Source organism: Amyelois transitella, chromosome 22 (genome assembly GCF_032362555.1).
Source record: "Amyelois transitella isolate CPQ chromosome 22, ilAmyTran1.1, whole genome shotgun sequence".
Classification (NCBI taxonomy): domain Eukaryota; kingdom Metazoa; phylum Arthropoda; class Insecta; order Lepidoptera; family Pyralidae; genus Amyelois; species Amyelois transitella.
In genome coordinates this window covers 7,724,188-7,737,880 of record NC_083525.1, presented here as the reverse complement: position 1 = coordinate 7,737,880, position 13,693 = coordinate 7,724,188, and the positions used below count along the sequence as shown (strand labels likewise).

At 40.3% G+C, this 13,693-nt stretch overlaps 2 protein-coding genes across 2 annotated transcripts in view; one reads left to right on the top strand and one right to left on the bottom strand.

The window, feature by feature from the left end:
- The window catches only part of LOC106129843 (ataxin-2-like protein), a 41,717-nt gene that overhangs the window by 3,023 nt on the left and 25,001 nt on the right, over positions 1–13,693 (bottom strand). The window contains exons 7-15 of the mRNA XM_060950854.1: positions 12,425–12,537; positions 10,391–10,487; positions 9,719–9,793; positions 9,289–9,384; positions 8,646–8,750; positions 7,913–8,148; positions 7,146–7,281; positions 6,575–6,640; positions 30–126 (exon numbers count right to left, since the gene is read on the bottom strand). Coding sequence (XP_060806837.1) covers positions 30–126; positions 6,575–6,640; positions 7,146–7,281; positions 7,913–8,148; positions 8,646–8,750; positions 9,289–9,384; positions 9,719–9,793; positions 10,391–10,487; positions 12,425–12,537 — 1,021 coding nt within the window. The remainder of the gene's footprint in view (positions 1–29; positions 127–6,574; positions 6,641–7,145; positions 7,282–7,912; positions 8,149–8,645; positions 8,751–9,288; positions 9,385–9,718; positions 9,794–10,390; positions 10,488–12,424; positions 12,538–13,693) is intronic.
- On the top strand, positions 1,602–2,989 carry LOC106129972 (retinol dehydrogenase 14-like). Its single transcript, XM_013328703.2, has one exon. The coding sequence runs from the start codon at positions 1,746–1,748 to the stop codon at positions 2,679–2,681; it is 936 nt and encodes a 311-aa protein (XP_013184157.2). The 5' UTR covers positions 1,602–1,745; the 3' UTR covers positions 2,682–2,989.

Here is a 13,693-nt window from a genome sequence, read left to right as displayed (position 1 = left end):
AAAATTTTCGAAAGTTTAAATTCGCTTACTTTTCCTAAAGTTTCTCTGTTGCTGTGCCTGTAATGGTCCATGTTGTCCCGCTCCGCCGGCGACTCCTGCGCCGCCGCCCATAGCTCCATACGCCAACTAAAATAGTACGACCAATGAAAAATATTTCTTTTTAAAATTCAAATTATTAAGAGCTAGTTTCTCAACAGGTAAGACAAAAGATATTCGGTAGAAATATCGCAATTAGGCCAAGAACACATGTTAACGGCAATTTATTCGCTAATACATTACTTTCGCTTTTTTTTGGCCGTATTGGGAACATCCCTCTCACTAGCTTTATAGTGTGCCAACTGAGACGATTTCACTAATGTCACTTGTCTCATGGGACCACGACAAAATCGTCCTACTTGTCGACGAGACAATGGAACAAATGGCATAAAAGGTATTGCGCTATTTACATACCAGATACATTAAGTCAGTCTATTGAAAAAAACTAGCCATTAATAGATACAGTGCCAGAGCTATTCAACCAGTTATCTAAAAAATCCTTTACAAAAGTCAATCGCAAAAATCAAACGTGTTAGTGATTAATACAGATTTTAATTCATCCCAATGAATGGAGTTGCGTAGCATTAAATTGACTTGTGGTTATGGCTATACGAGTATGATACAAACAAGATACGACACTAATCGGGGATAAAAATATTATTAGTTTTGGATAATAATCTTCACTTTAAAGACAACAGCTTAAAGCATTCTTCCAGTCAACTTTTATAACATAGTTAACAGACTAAAAAGAGACGTAAATGAATGCGTACAATGAAATTTAACATAAATTGTAATAATTCACAGAATTTAATTTCCATTTCATACATAGGGTTAACTACCCTGGCGGTTTATCTGACGGATTTTACACAATGATCGCCATCTAGCGTCAACATATAGAACTAAGTTGTGACACACAAGTGTAGTCAACTACTACAGATTGATCTACTGTAGATTTACAAGTTTATTCCTTGTCACTTTTGACATCTTAATCTAAGTTGTTTATTCCTTAAGTATATATTATAAAAAAATCTTGTTAGTAGGCGTGATTCGGAATAATAATTCATCGAGGAAGTCTTTAAAAAGGACTCAAAAATTTCGTGTACATTTTATGTAATATTAAAGGTTAAAACATTCAAAGTTAACTAAGAAGAAAGCGCACACTGTGGTCCCTATTCTGAGCCAGGTATTATCAAAAGTTTGCTACATTTTCTGAGGACTTATTTGCAGTTTTAATCTCAATTGGGGTTGGCAACACTATAACGCGCAAACTCGGTACAGATCTCTGACCTCGCCACAATTCTCACGAGGCGGCCCAGGTGGACATTACTCGATAGATTATGATGACATTCAGAGCGATACTGACTCGAAACGATAATGAAATGAAACTTTGACCCGCGTTATCGGTCGATGTAATACATAAAAAGAAACGGTCGGTGTGTTTGTACAGATGTTTACTGTTTTGTTTTTAATTTTACAACAAATATATTTCAGAGGAATAAATTCCCACTTTCTTTTTATGCGTGTTTATATTGACTGTTTTAAAGCATTTGGATAATTTGGCACGCTTCCATACACGTAAAAGTGAATCAATAAACAACGGGCAAACCCAGGGCTGAACCATAGCGAACAACGCTCTATTATCATCGATATTTCTCATACAACATTGAACAACATTCATACGTGCACGTATTTAAAATTGAATTGTTAAAATGTGGCTTCTCTTATGGGTGGCAGCGACTTTGATTCTCATACGAATGTTGAACAAATTATCCAACGGGAGATGTTACGCCGACACCGTCATGTCCGGGAAAGTGGTGATAGTGACTGGTGCCAACAGTGGTATAGGATACGCTACAGCTTTGGAGTTGGCCAGGCGTGGCGCTAAAGTGATAGCCGCGTGTCGGGACGACGAAAGGGGGAAAGCGGCGGTCTCTTCCATCATCAAACGTACTGGCAACCAAAGTGTCAAGTACATTCATTTGGACCTGAGCTCGTTTGATTCAATAAGGAAGTTCGTTAAAGAATTCAAGAGCTCCGAAGCGAAATTGGACGTTTTGATAAACAACGCCGGAGCCGGTGGTCTGGGCAGGAAGAAGACTGCAGACGGGATCGTTAGAGACATGCAAGTCAATCATTTTGGGCCATTTTTATTGACTTTACTATTAGTGCCCATTCTGAGGAAGTCCGCGCCGAGCCGTGTGGTGATAGTGTCTTCAATTTTACACAAATTCGGAACGATTGCGAGAATCAACGAAGAGAATGCTTACGGCTACTTCCAGACTTATTGTAACAGTAAACTTTGTAACGTGCTGTTCAGTAATGAGTTGGCAAGACGTCTGGAAGGTACTGGTGTGGTGGTAAACAGCTTACATCCAGGTCAAGTGAACACGTCTTTATACAAAGCGACAGCGTTAGAAAAGCTGAGGAGTTTAGTGCTGTACACTTTCTTCAAAAGTCCGGAGGAAGGCGCTCAGACTTCTATATATTTAGCCGTGTCGGACGAGTGTGACCTTGTGTCGGGAAGATACTTCGCTGATTGTGAGGAGGGTAACATGTCGGCTAAAGCGAGGGACGAAGGCTTGGCGAAAAGGCTGTGGTCCATGTCAGAGCAATTGGTCAAGCTGAGGCCGGAGGAAGCGATTTGATTACGGAAAAAGAGCAAGGAAGCGGTTGGTACGGTGGGCTCAGGAGATAGCCGTGCCACCTCGCCTTGATTGGTATGGTAGGTGGTCCAGTTATCTCTTGAGACGTGTGTACAATTAACATTAATCTAAAGTAAGTTTGGTGAGAGGTTACCACCGCTTTAAAAAGGAGGATAAGAACGGTTTAAACTATAGAATATGAAGTAGCAAGCATAACATGAAAGACATTTTACTGACTGAACAAAATACGATGAACAAGTTGGACTAAGTAATTTATTTTAAATAATAAAAATGTGATATTTTAAAGAAATTGTTTGATTGTTTATCTTGAGATAAACACAGCCGTGCTCAATTATTTGGTTCAATGATAATGCGATAACAGTGGCCAAACAACGAATTAGGTATTTTAATTTGTTTATAGTGCCGTGTGGTTCCCGGCACCAATAAAAAAAGAATAGGACCACCCCATCTCGTTCCCATGGATGTCGTTAAAGGCGACAAAGGGATCGCCTTATAAACTTGGGATTCTTCTTTAAGGCGATGGTCTAGCAACCGATAGAATTAGGATTCAAATAGTGACAAGGTTGCTAGCCTATCGACAACAAGATGACCTTGATTATATTGTCCCTTAAAATTTTTCATCTGACCAAAATTGTTAAAATACATCTCGCGCGCGGGTACTATTCTACTGCAAATTGATAATGTTACATACACTCTAATATCTCAATCTGACAGGACATTAACCTTGAATTTCAATGAACATGGGTGAATTTAAGTAAAAAGTTAGGTTTTGTATGTTAACACGGTTACAGTTATTCACCTTTCGTTACACGAGTATTTTCAGGGTATATTCCATGTTTTACTGTTTCCAACGCTGTGATAATTTTTAATACCTATAGTGTTTGCGTTTTTCATTCATTCATATAACCACGTATATAGGTATGACGTGTGGTTCTCGGCACAAATAGAAAAAAAAATCCTCTCTCATCTATTTCCCATGGGTGTCGTAAAAGGCGACTAAGGGATATATAGATAGATAGAGGCATATGAACTTGGGATTCTTCTTTTGGACAATGGGCTAGCAAAACCTGTCACTGTTTAAATCCCAATTCTATCATCAAGCCAAACAGCTGAACGTGGCTTATTAGTCTTTCAAGATATAGACGTGATTATATGTATGTATGTATGTCATCAAGAAAAAACTTAAACACTAGACCTATGCGGCAATTCTCAGTTAAGAAACTAGTATTTACTGTTTACACATAGTCACGCTTACCCCCCTGTGACTTTACACGCTCACATTTTATAACCATTTATCTTTTAAACCAGATATGTTATGTTGAACTGTGACCCATATGGTACAATGTGGTAATACAAGTTTTAGCATCTCTTTAAAATAAAATCAATCGAAACGTGTTTACGTTACAAAATAAAATTCAATTTTGTATGAATTTATTTTAGTGAATTGTACGTTCCAAATGATTGAGAATAAACAAATGAGAAATGAAATATTTTTAAAGAGGGACATGTAAAGTAATGACTATTCAGAACCTTACATCTGGGAACGAGAGGTAGGTATTTAAGAATTTTTCTTTTTGGATTTTAGAACAAACGTAGAAATAAGTAAAAAAACAAAAAAAAAAAATGGCGCCCAAACACTCATAAAACAAATGATAAATTGTTAATAAATGTTCAAATTTTTATTCTTTGTTATTTTGTTAAGAAAAAAGAGTCATGGCGACCAAAACTCGCAAAACACATGATAAAAATGTTAACAAATGGTTTTTGTTAAATTTTTATGATAAAAAAAAATATCCAGACACACATGGATAATTACTATTCCAACGATGGTGATTGCGTGCAATGAACTAAATGTCATAACATAATAATAAATGAAATGACTCGATCATGACATAATAGGTTAGTTTCAATCGATAAATCACTGCACACTGGTAGTTCAAACATTTGGGGGTAAAACGTGAAGAGCGAGGGCACTTTGTAAGGTTACAAGTTTGTTCACCGTTAGGAATAGAAGTATTCATATAAAATTTAATAGTGAAAAAAAAAACAAATAACTGTTTCAAGACAGAAATTTCTCATATAAAAATTGTGACTTTTTGAGAGCATAGTGAGCTACCCAACACTATGATTGATTACTTTTTTTTCCAAGCGTTTTCTCGACGGAAATACCTTACACAAAGTGGCGTGTAAGTTATATATAATTTAAAAAAAGAAGAAAAATATATTTCAACAAGATGAGAGAGTGACTTTGTTCACCTGTCTCATCATCATACAAAAGTGAAATATCAAAATGATGTATCGTTCAAAATTCATTACAATAGGGGATCGTTAAATACAAAGTGCTACCCCCTCCCATCATTCCCCTCCCCCTCACCGCTTCCGGCCTATCTCTCTTGTCGAGCAGGAACACCGGCGCGGGCGCATACTGGCGGCACTCGCAACCCATCTCCATCTGTTTTTGTTCACATTCCTCGTCATATACTTGTTTTATCAGAATTATCATATAATGCATCTTTTATTCTCTGTGGCGCAGCGGTAGTACGCTTGTCTGTGACATCAGAGGTCCTGGGTTTGAATCCCGGCCAGGGCATGATGAGAAAAGAACTTTTTCTGATTAGCTTTGGTCTTGGATGTTTACTTATATAAGTATTTATTATATAACATAGTATCGTTGAGTTAGTATCTCGTAACACAAGTCTCGAACTTACTTCGAGGCTAACTCAATCTGTGTAATATATTTATTTATTATTTATTTTCACATATATCTTCTGATAATATAATAATCTCCCTGGCCTTCCGTTTCGTTTTATTTCTCCCCAGATAACCTATCACTATGACCAACCTCCATAGCAAAGCACGAGCGACGCCATTTTTATCACGCAAACAAAAAAACTATCGCCGTTTCACTTTTTACTATGACGCGAAACGGGACAGCGATAGCTTTTTGCGCGATAATACCGGCGTCGCGCATGTCATACTACAAGATTCAGGAGTGGGAAGGTTTACGAACGAACCGAATGCCAGAATCCCGTCACCCATTCCACTGGGGACTTTGGCCATTTTAATTCATGGTTCCATTGTTGGTTGAACGTGGATAATTCGCCCACCGACTGTTCTTTTTTTACACTATACACGAAACAATATTTTTTAATAGTTTTCCATACAGAGCAGAGGTTTTTGCTACAGAAATATATAGGTGATGATGATGCTATGTCGATGAAATGCGTGCGATGAACACATAGTCTTATCATCGTTCTGATAATAAAAGATACAAAAAGCTTCGTTGCTACGAAAAAATTACAACGCGAAAATTATATATTAAATAATATATTTATAAATTATTTATTTTTCTAGTGCCGTGTGGTTCCCGGCAACAATAAAAAAGAAAAATAGGACCACTCCATCTCACGGATGTCGTAAAAGGCGAATGAGGGATAGGCTTATAAACTTGAGATTCTCCTTTTTAGCGATGGGCTGGCAACCTGTCACTATTTGAATCTCAATTCTATCATTAAGCTAAACAGCTGAACGTGGCCTATCAGTCTTTTCAAGATTGTTATGAATCTCAATGTTTTTATTAAGCCAAACAGCTGCTGGCTCTGTCTACCCCGTAAGGGATACAGACGTGATTATATGTATGTATCTTCTTCCTCCTGGCTTTAGTCCCGGTTGTATCCTCACCACTCTGGAGAGGAGCCCGGGGTACGGCTTAGACCATGGATCCTGGATTGGGTGAGTCAGGTTACTTTCTACATGCACATTTTACCGATTCAACTGTGTGAAAATGTGAAAAAAAAAAAACGGGAAAAACTAACTATACCACGCGGGCGAAGTCGCGGGCGCAGCTATTATATACATATATATAAATAACTCACCGCAGGGTGCTGCAAATAAGATGGCGGCTGCTGAGCGGGAACCATATATGTCGGGACTGCGGTCATCTGCGCAAAATAATGTTAAGTTAGTTTCTATAATATATACATCTTTTATTTTGACATATATATATTTTTACATACATACATATATATATAATCACGTTTATATTCCTTGCAGGGTAGACAGAGCCGACAATCTTCAAAAGACTTAAAGGCCACGGTCAGCTGTTCGGCTTTATGATAGAATTGAGATCCAAATAATGACAGGTTGCTTTCAAAACGTGATTGTATGTATGTATTGTATGAGAAGGATCATTTTGCACAATGATAATTTTTTCGTCAGTGCTCATTTTGCGTCAAACCAGTCAGAGAAGATACATTTAAGACAGGAAGGCAGACACTGTGAGAGATAGTGTGTGAGAAAGAGCGTGTGAGTGTGTGAGAGAGAGCGTGTGTGTGTGTGAGAGAGCGTTTGTGTGTGTGTGTGAAAGAGAGAGAGCTAGTGAGGGTTTGTGTGTAAGACAGAGTATGTGTGTAAAAGAGAGTGTGCGAGTACAAAGCGATGCGTTACCATGTGCGGCGGCGGCGGGTGCGGCGCGGGCACGTAGCTGACGCCGGCGCCCATGACGCCCACGCCGCCCAGCCCCACGCCCACCACGCCGCCCACCCCGCCCACGCCGCCCACCGGCGTGCCCGGCGTGTGAGGCCTGATATAACATGATTGCTTTCATTATTATACTTACTACAGTAAGAGAAAAAAAAAGTTCATTTTGACAAAAATAAGTAACGTTTTGCAAAATAGATCTTATGTACAAATTATTTTAATTATATCGCACATTATATTCGAAAGACTACACAAAAATAAAATAGAGTTAAAATTTGATAAACAAAAAAAAAACCTATATGTAATATAAAATTCGAGAAATTCTTTTATTTCATACCTACATTACTTAATTTAAATAAAAAAGTTCCTGAGGCAATTAAAGGAGACTGAAGTTATAATAATTGTAAAAACAACAAATTAAGGCAAATAACAAGAACAACAACAATTCTCCACGAAATGTAGCAAATTGATAAATTTTAAGTCATTAAATAATATAATCCTAATAATATAATCATCTTTCGTTTAAAATCCCACGTAAGTTTATAAACTTCCTAGTTAACGTATAAGTTTGCGATTCTTATTATTCTCTGCTGACAGTATATATTTAAAAAAAAAAAACAAAAAATACTGGCCACCACGACCACCAAAAGCTAACATCAAAAAGAAAAAAAACCAAAAAAAAAAAACGCACGCGCACATTCAAATTCGGAACGTGCCGCACACAAACCGCTCACCTGCTCGGATTCGGCGTGCTCGGGCTCCTGGGCGTGAACGGCTTGGCGGCCGGGTTGAACTCCTTCGCGTTGGGGTTCAGCGTGGACTTCTTGAGCGCGGCGGCGAGCGGCGCGGGCGGCGACGCGGCGGGCGGCGACGCGGCCGGCGCGGGGGACGCGGGGGCGGGGGCGGGGGCGGGGGCGGGCGCCAGCGGGGAGCGCGCGGGCGGCGGCTCCGCGCCCGGCGCGGGCGGCGGCTGCGGGTTAGTAAACGTGGTTAACATCCTACTACTATTATAAAGGCGAAAGTTTGTATGGATGTATGGATGTTTGTTACTCTTTCACGCAAAAACTACTGAACCGATTACCATGAAATTTGGTATGTAGGTAGCTGAAGACCCAGAATAACACATAGGCTACTTTTTATCCCAGAGTTCCCGCGGGATTGATAGGGTTTCCATGCGGACGAAGTCGCGGGCGGCCTCTAGTACAGTAATACGCCCAGACTTACGCGGTAGGTGGGTCCGAGCGGTTGCCGCGTAAGTGGAATTCGCGTAAGTCGGGGTTCAACGTTGCATATAAATACATATAAAGTTTGTTTAATCGGGACCAAAGTGTAAAAAGAAAACAATAATTTAGAAGAAAAAAAATATTATATAAAGTGTAGGATAATAAAAAAAAATACATTGCTATGAATAAATTAAGCTAAACCGTATAATATACAACATAAGCCTGTTCAGAGTGTGGCACGTACTTTGTGATGGTGCGGCGGGGAGCCCTGCTTGGGCGGCCGCTTGTGGGGCTCCGCGGCCGCGTTGGCCGACACCTCCGGCGGGCTCGCGGCCGGCGCCGGCTGCGGCTGCGGGGTACATACACGTACATACATACATACATGTGTGCAATAAAGAGTCTAGATATACATATATGCTGACATTCATATACATACATAGATACGACTATTGCATCATAAGAAAAAAACACAGAAAATGAGGTACAAAGGCGGACTTATCGCTAAAGCAATCGCATCCATATAATAACTTGCAGCTTTTTACTGAATCATCTAGTTCCTTTATTGTTTGCCGGTTGACTGGAAGAGATCCCTTCACGGGATACTCGTAAGTCCGCCATTGCAAATGATTTGTTTCTTTTATAACTATATACTATTTCTTGTTACTGTGTAAATTTCTTTGCAATAAAGATATTAGTGCCGTGTGGTTCCCGGCACCAATAGAGAAGAATAGGACCACTCCATCTCTCTCCCATGGATGTCGTAAAAGGCGACTAAGGGATAGGCTTACAAACTTGGGATTCTTTTTTTAAGCGATGGCATATATGTACATATGTATGTAAAGATATTACAAACAAACAAACAAACAGGAAGTTCGATCGAATCTAACCGGTGTATGAGCGTTGGGCGGCGAGTGCGTCTGCGCAGGAGCACCGGTGGCGCTCACCGTCACCAGTTTGAACTCCTGACCGAAACGACGCAATTCCTGCAAACAATACCAATGACATTGTACACAGAATCTTATTTACATCTTAATCACGTCTATATCCCTTGCGGGGTAGACAGAGGTAACAATCACGAAAAGACTAAATAGGCCGCGTTCAGCTGTTCGGCTTAATGATCGAGTTGAGATTAATAAACTCTATCCCTCGGTCGCCCTTTACGTCATCCACGGGAAAGATATGTGAGTAGTCCTATTCATTTTCTACCGGTGCCGGGAACCACACGACACGTGAGCTCAATTTCATAGCATAGTAATCATCATCGGAAACGAACATTGTGACACGAGAATTTTATATATAAGATTATAATATACTTACCTGAACTTCATCTTGTCTCCTCGGCTCCGGTGGTGGGTGGTGTCTGTGGGTGTCCACTACCGGCGGTGGGGGATTCTGGAATAATCGATAAAACTGAATGAATGAATGAATAAAAGTAAGATGAAGCATATATGACGTGATGTAATGATTAGTTTTACATTCATTCGTGTTTTTTACTGTAGACAATGTGCATTCGTCCACGATTAAGATCTAAGAGATCTACATTTGTAAATTGACGTCCGGTGAAAATTTTGCAGTGTAGTTTGTTCCGTCGCTTCTTTTTCACATGGGCTTTGGAAGCGGTAGTAGCTATAAATAGATTAAAATGACGTGACGTCAATATGTGATACCTTGTATCTAATTTTGAAAATAAATCTATTCTATTCTATACATACATACATAAAATCACGCCTCTTTCCCGGAGGGTTAGGCAGACACCACCTCTTTCCACTTGCCACGATCTCTGCATACTTCCTTCGCTTCATCCACATTCATTCATTCTATTCTATTCTGATGATTATAATTGTATATTGTGTATACCCAAAGGTTGGCTGGAAGAGATTGCTTAGCGATAAGTCCGCCTTTGCTCAACATGTTCATAATGTATGTTTCTACTACGTTTGTATTTTTTTATGGGCAATAAAGATAATTTGTATTGTATTGTATACTCACGTGATGTATGTGCGGCGGTGGATGTCTAACATGCGGAGTGCCGTTCAGTTTGCTGGCCGGCGGCGCTGCGTTGACCGATACATTCGCCACTCCTGGCCTGTAAACCAAAACAACACATACATACAATATAACCAAGTTTATATCCCTTGCGGGGCAGACAGAGCCAACAGTCTTGGAAAAGATTGATAGGGTTATCTATCTATTAGCATAAAATTTTGTGTCATAATTTGACATGGCATACCTTTGTTTAAAAAAAAAATACATACATACTACTACATATATTTATGCCTATTGAAATAGTATGCCAAAACCAAGTATGACAAAAAACTATTATAACAAAAAAATGTATGCGTAACTCGTTATGCCAAACTAAAAAAAGGACAAAAAAAAAATTTGTCGAATGAAAGGGATCCTGATTGATAGAGGCCACATTGAGCTGTTTGGCGTAATGATAGAATTGAGATTCAAATAGTGACAGGTTGCTAGCCCGTCGCCCAAAAAGTAGATCCTCAAGTTATAAACTTATCCCTTAGTCGTGTGGTTCCCGGTACCAATAAAAAGAAAAAGAATAGGATCACTCCATCTCGTTCCCAAACAATACTATACCGCTATATATTTTCACGACATATCTATCGTAATGCCGGATTTACATTGCGAAATAGTGGTTGAAGTAGTTTCGTGCTATTCATATAATTTTTGTAAAACAAATGTCATGCAACTAATTTCTTAATGTAAATCTGGCTTTAGTGTCTAGTTCGTGACCTCACCTCTTTGGAGAAGAAAAAAATAAATCTATTCTATTTGGTGGCGGTAACCACACGGCACCAATAACAAAGATGAGGATGCAACTGGTACTAAAGCTGGGAAGAAGCGGATAATAATCTTGTTCTTGTTATATTTTCTGGTGCTAGTGTATGAGTACATACATACATATGGTCACGTCTATATCCCTTGCGGGGTAGACAGAGCCATAGTCTTGAAAAGATTGAATGGCCACGTTCAGCTATTTGGCTTAATGACAGAATCATTATAACAATATTTAGATTAAAATAGTGACAGGTTGCTAGCCCATCGCCTAAAAAAGAATCCCAAGTTTGTAAACCTATCCCTTAGTCGCCTTTTACGACATCCATGGGAAAGAGATGGAGTGGTCCCATTCTTTTTTTGTATTGGTGCCGGGAACCACACGGCACGGTGTTTGAGTACTTAAGGTTTATAAACTTGTTACTTTCCGGCGCTAGCGTACTTAAGGATACTAAACTAGTTCTCGTCACCGCTAGCGTACTTACGGATACTAAACTAGTTCTCGTCACCGCTAGCGTACTTAAGGATACTAAACTAGTTCTCGTCACCGCTAGCGTACTTACGGATACTAAACTAGTTCTCGTCACCGCTAGCGTACTTACGGATACTAAACCAGTTCTCGTCACCGCTAGCGTACTTACGGATATAAAACTAGTTCTCGTCACCGCTAGCGTACTTACGGATACTAAACTAGTTCTCGTCACCGCTAGCGTACTTACGGATACTAAACCAGTTCTCGTCACCGCTAGCGTACTTACGGATATAAAACTAGTTCTCGTCACCGCTAGCGTACTTACGGATACTAAACTAGTTCTCGTCACCGCTAGCGTACTTACGGATACTAAACTAGTTCTCGTCACCGCTAGCGTACTTACGGATACTAAACCAGTTCTCGTCACCGCTAGCGTACTTACGGATATAAAACTAGTTCTCGTCACCGCTAGCGTACTTACGGATACTAAACTAGTTCTCGTCACCGCTAGCGTACTTACGGATACTAAACCAGTTCTCGTCACCGCTAGCGTACTTACGGATATAAAACTAGTTCTCGTCACCGCTAGCGTACTTACGGATACTAAACTAGTTCTCGTCACCGCTAGCGTACTTACGGATACTAAACTAGTTCTCGTCACCGCTAGCGTACTTACGGATACTAAACTAGTTCTCGTCACCGCTAGCGTACTTACGGATACTAAACCAGTTCTCGTCACCGCTAGCGTAGGTACTTACGGGTGGTGGTGCGCGTGGTGCGGCTGGTGCGCGTGGTAGTGGTAGGCGGCCGCCTGCCCCGCGTAGCTCTTGGCCGGCCCTGCGTTGGGCGGCGCCGCGCTGCTCGCCACGGGCTGCCAATTTATACGTGATTAAAGTATTTATTTATTTAAACTTGTAGTACATAAAATGTACAACAGGTGAAGACATTCTCTGCTGGTCGAACGTTTGGACCAAACGTGGTGGTGCGATAACTGAATAATAATAATAGATATCTAAAAATGTTATTCATACAATTAAAAAAAAATATATGTGAAGACATATTTTTAATTTGTTTACCAATGTTTGTTGCAGCTAATTTGATTTCAAATAATAATTCAATATAGTTTTTATACATACATTAAATACACATAGTCACGTCTGTATCCCTTGCGGGTCAGACAGAACCAACAATCTTGGAAAGGCTAAAAGGCCACGTGCAGCTGAATAGCTCAAGATGGAACCGACACTCCGTCCGTCCATCGCCTATAAAAAGAATTTATTAGCCTTTCCCTAAACCGCCTTTTACGACATCCATGGGTAATATGCGGAGTGGTCCTATTCTTTTTTCTTTTGTTCGTATATACGTATATTAGTTTGCCGGCGATTATCACCCGTTTCGCTGAACCGATTTTGATGCAATTTTCAATAAGTGTTTGTCACCCTCAACTCAACCGACTGCAAAAAAAGGAGGATATCAATCAGAGGCGTTGCGTAACCCTTGTTATCCGTGCAAAGTGTTTGTTTGTAATATCTTCATTGCATAGAAATAGGAAGTAGTGTAACTTGACAGTGTGCCTAATGTTCGTCCACCCTCAACATAACCAACTTAAAAAAAGTAGGACATCGATCAGAGGCGGCTCTCTTGCAACAACATCTGCGCAATGAACAGACTTCAAAACGATAAAGGATATCGATCAGAGCCGGCTCCCCAGTCACCCGCGCATATCCCTTACATCGATCAGAGCCGGCTCTGGTTCTCTAATCACCCGCGCATATCCCTTACATCGATCAGAGCCGGCTCTGGTTCTCTAATCACCCGCGCATATCCCTTACATCGATCAGAGCCGGCTCTGGTTCTCTAATCACCCGCGCATATCCCTTACATCGATCAGAGCCGGCTCTGGTTCTCTAATCACCCGCGCATATCCCTTACATCGATCAGAGCCGGCTCTGGTTCTCTAATCACCCGCGCATATCCCTTACATCGATCAGAGCCGGCTCTGGCTCCCCAGTGACCCGCGCATATCC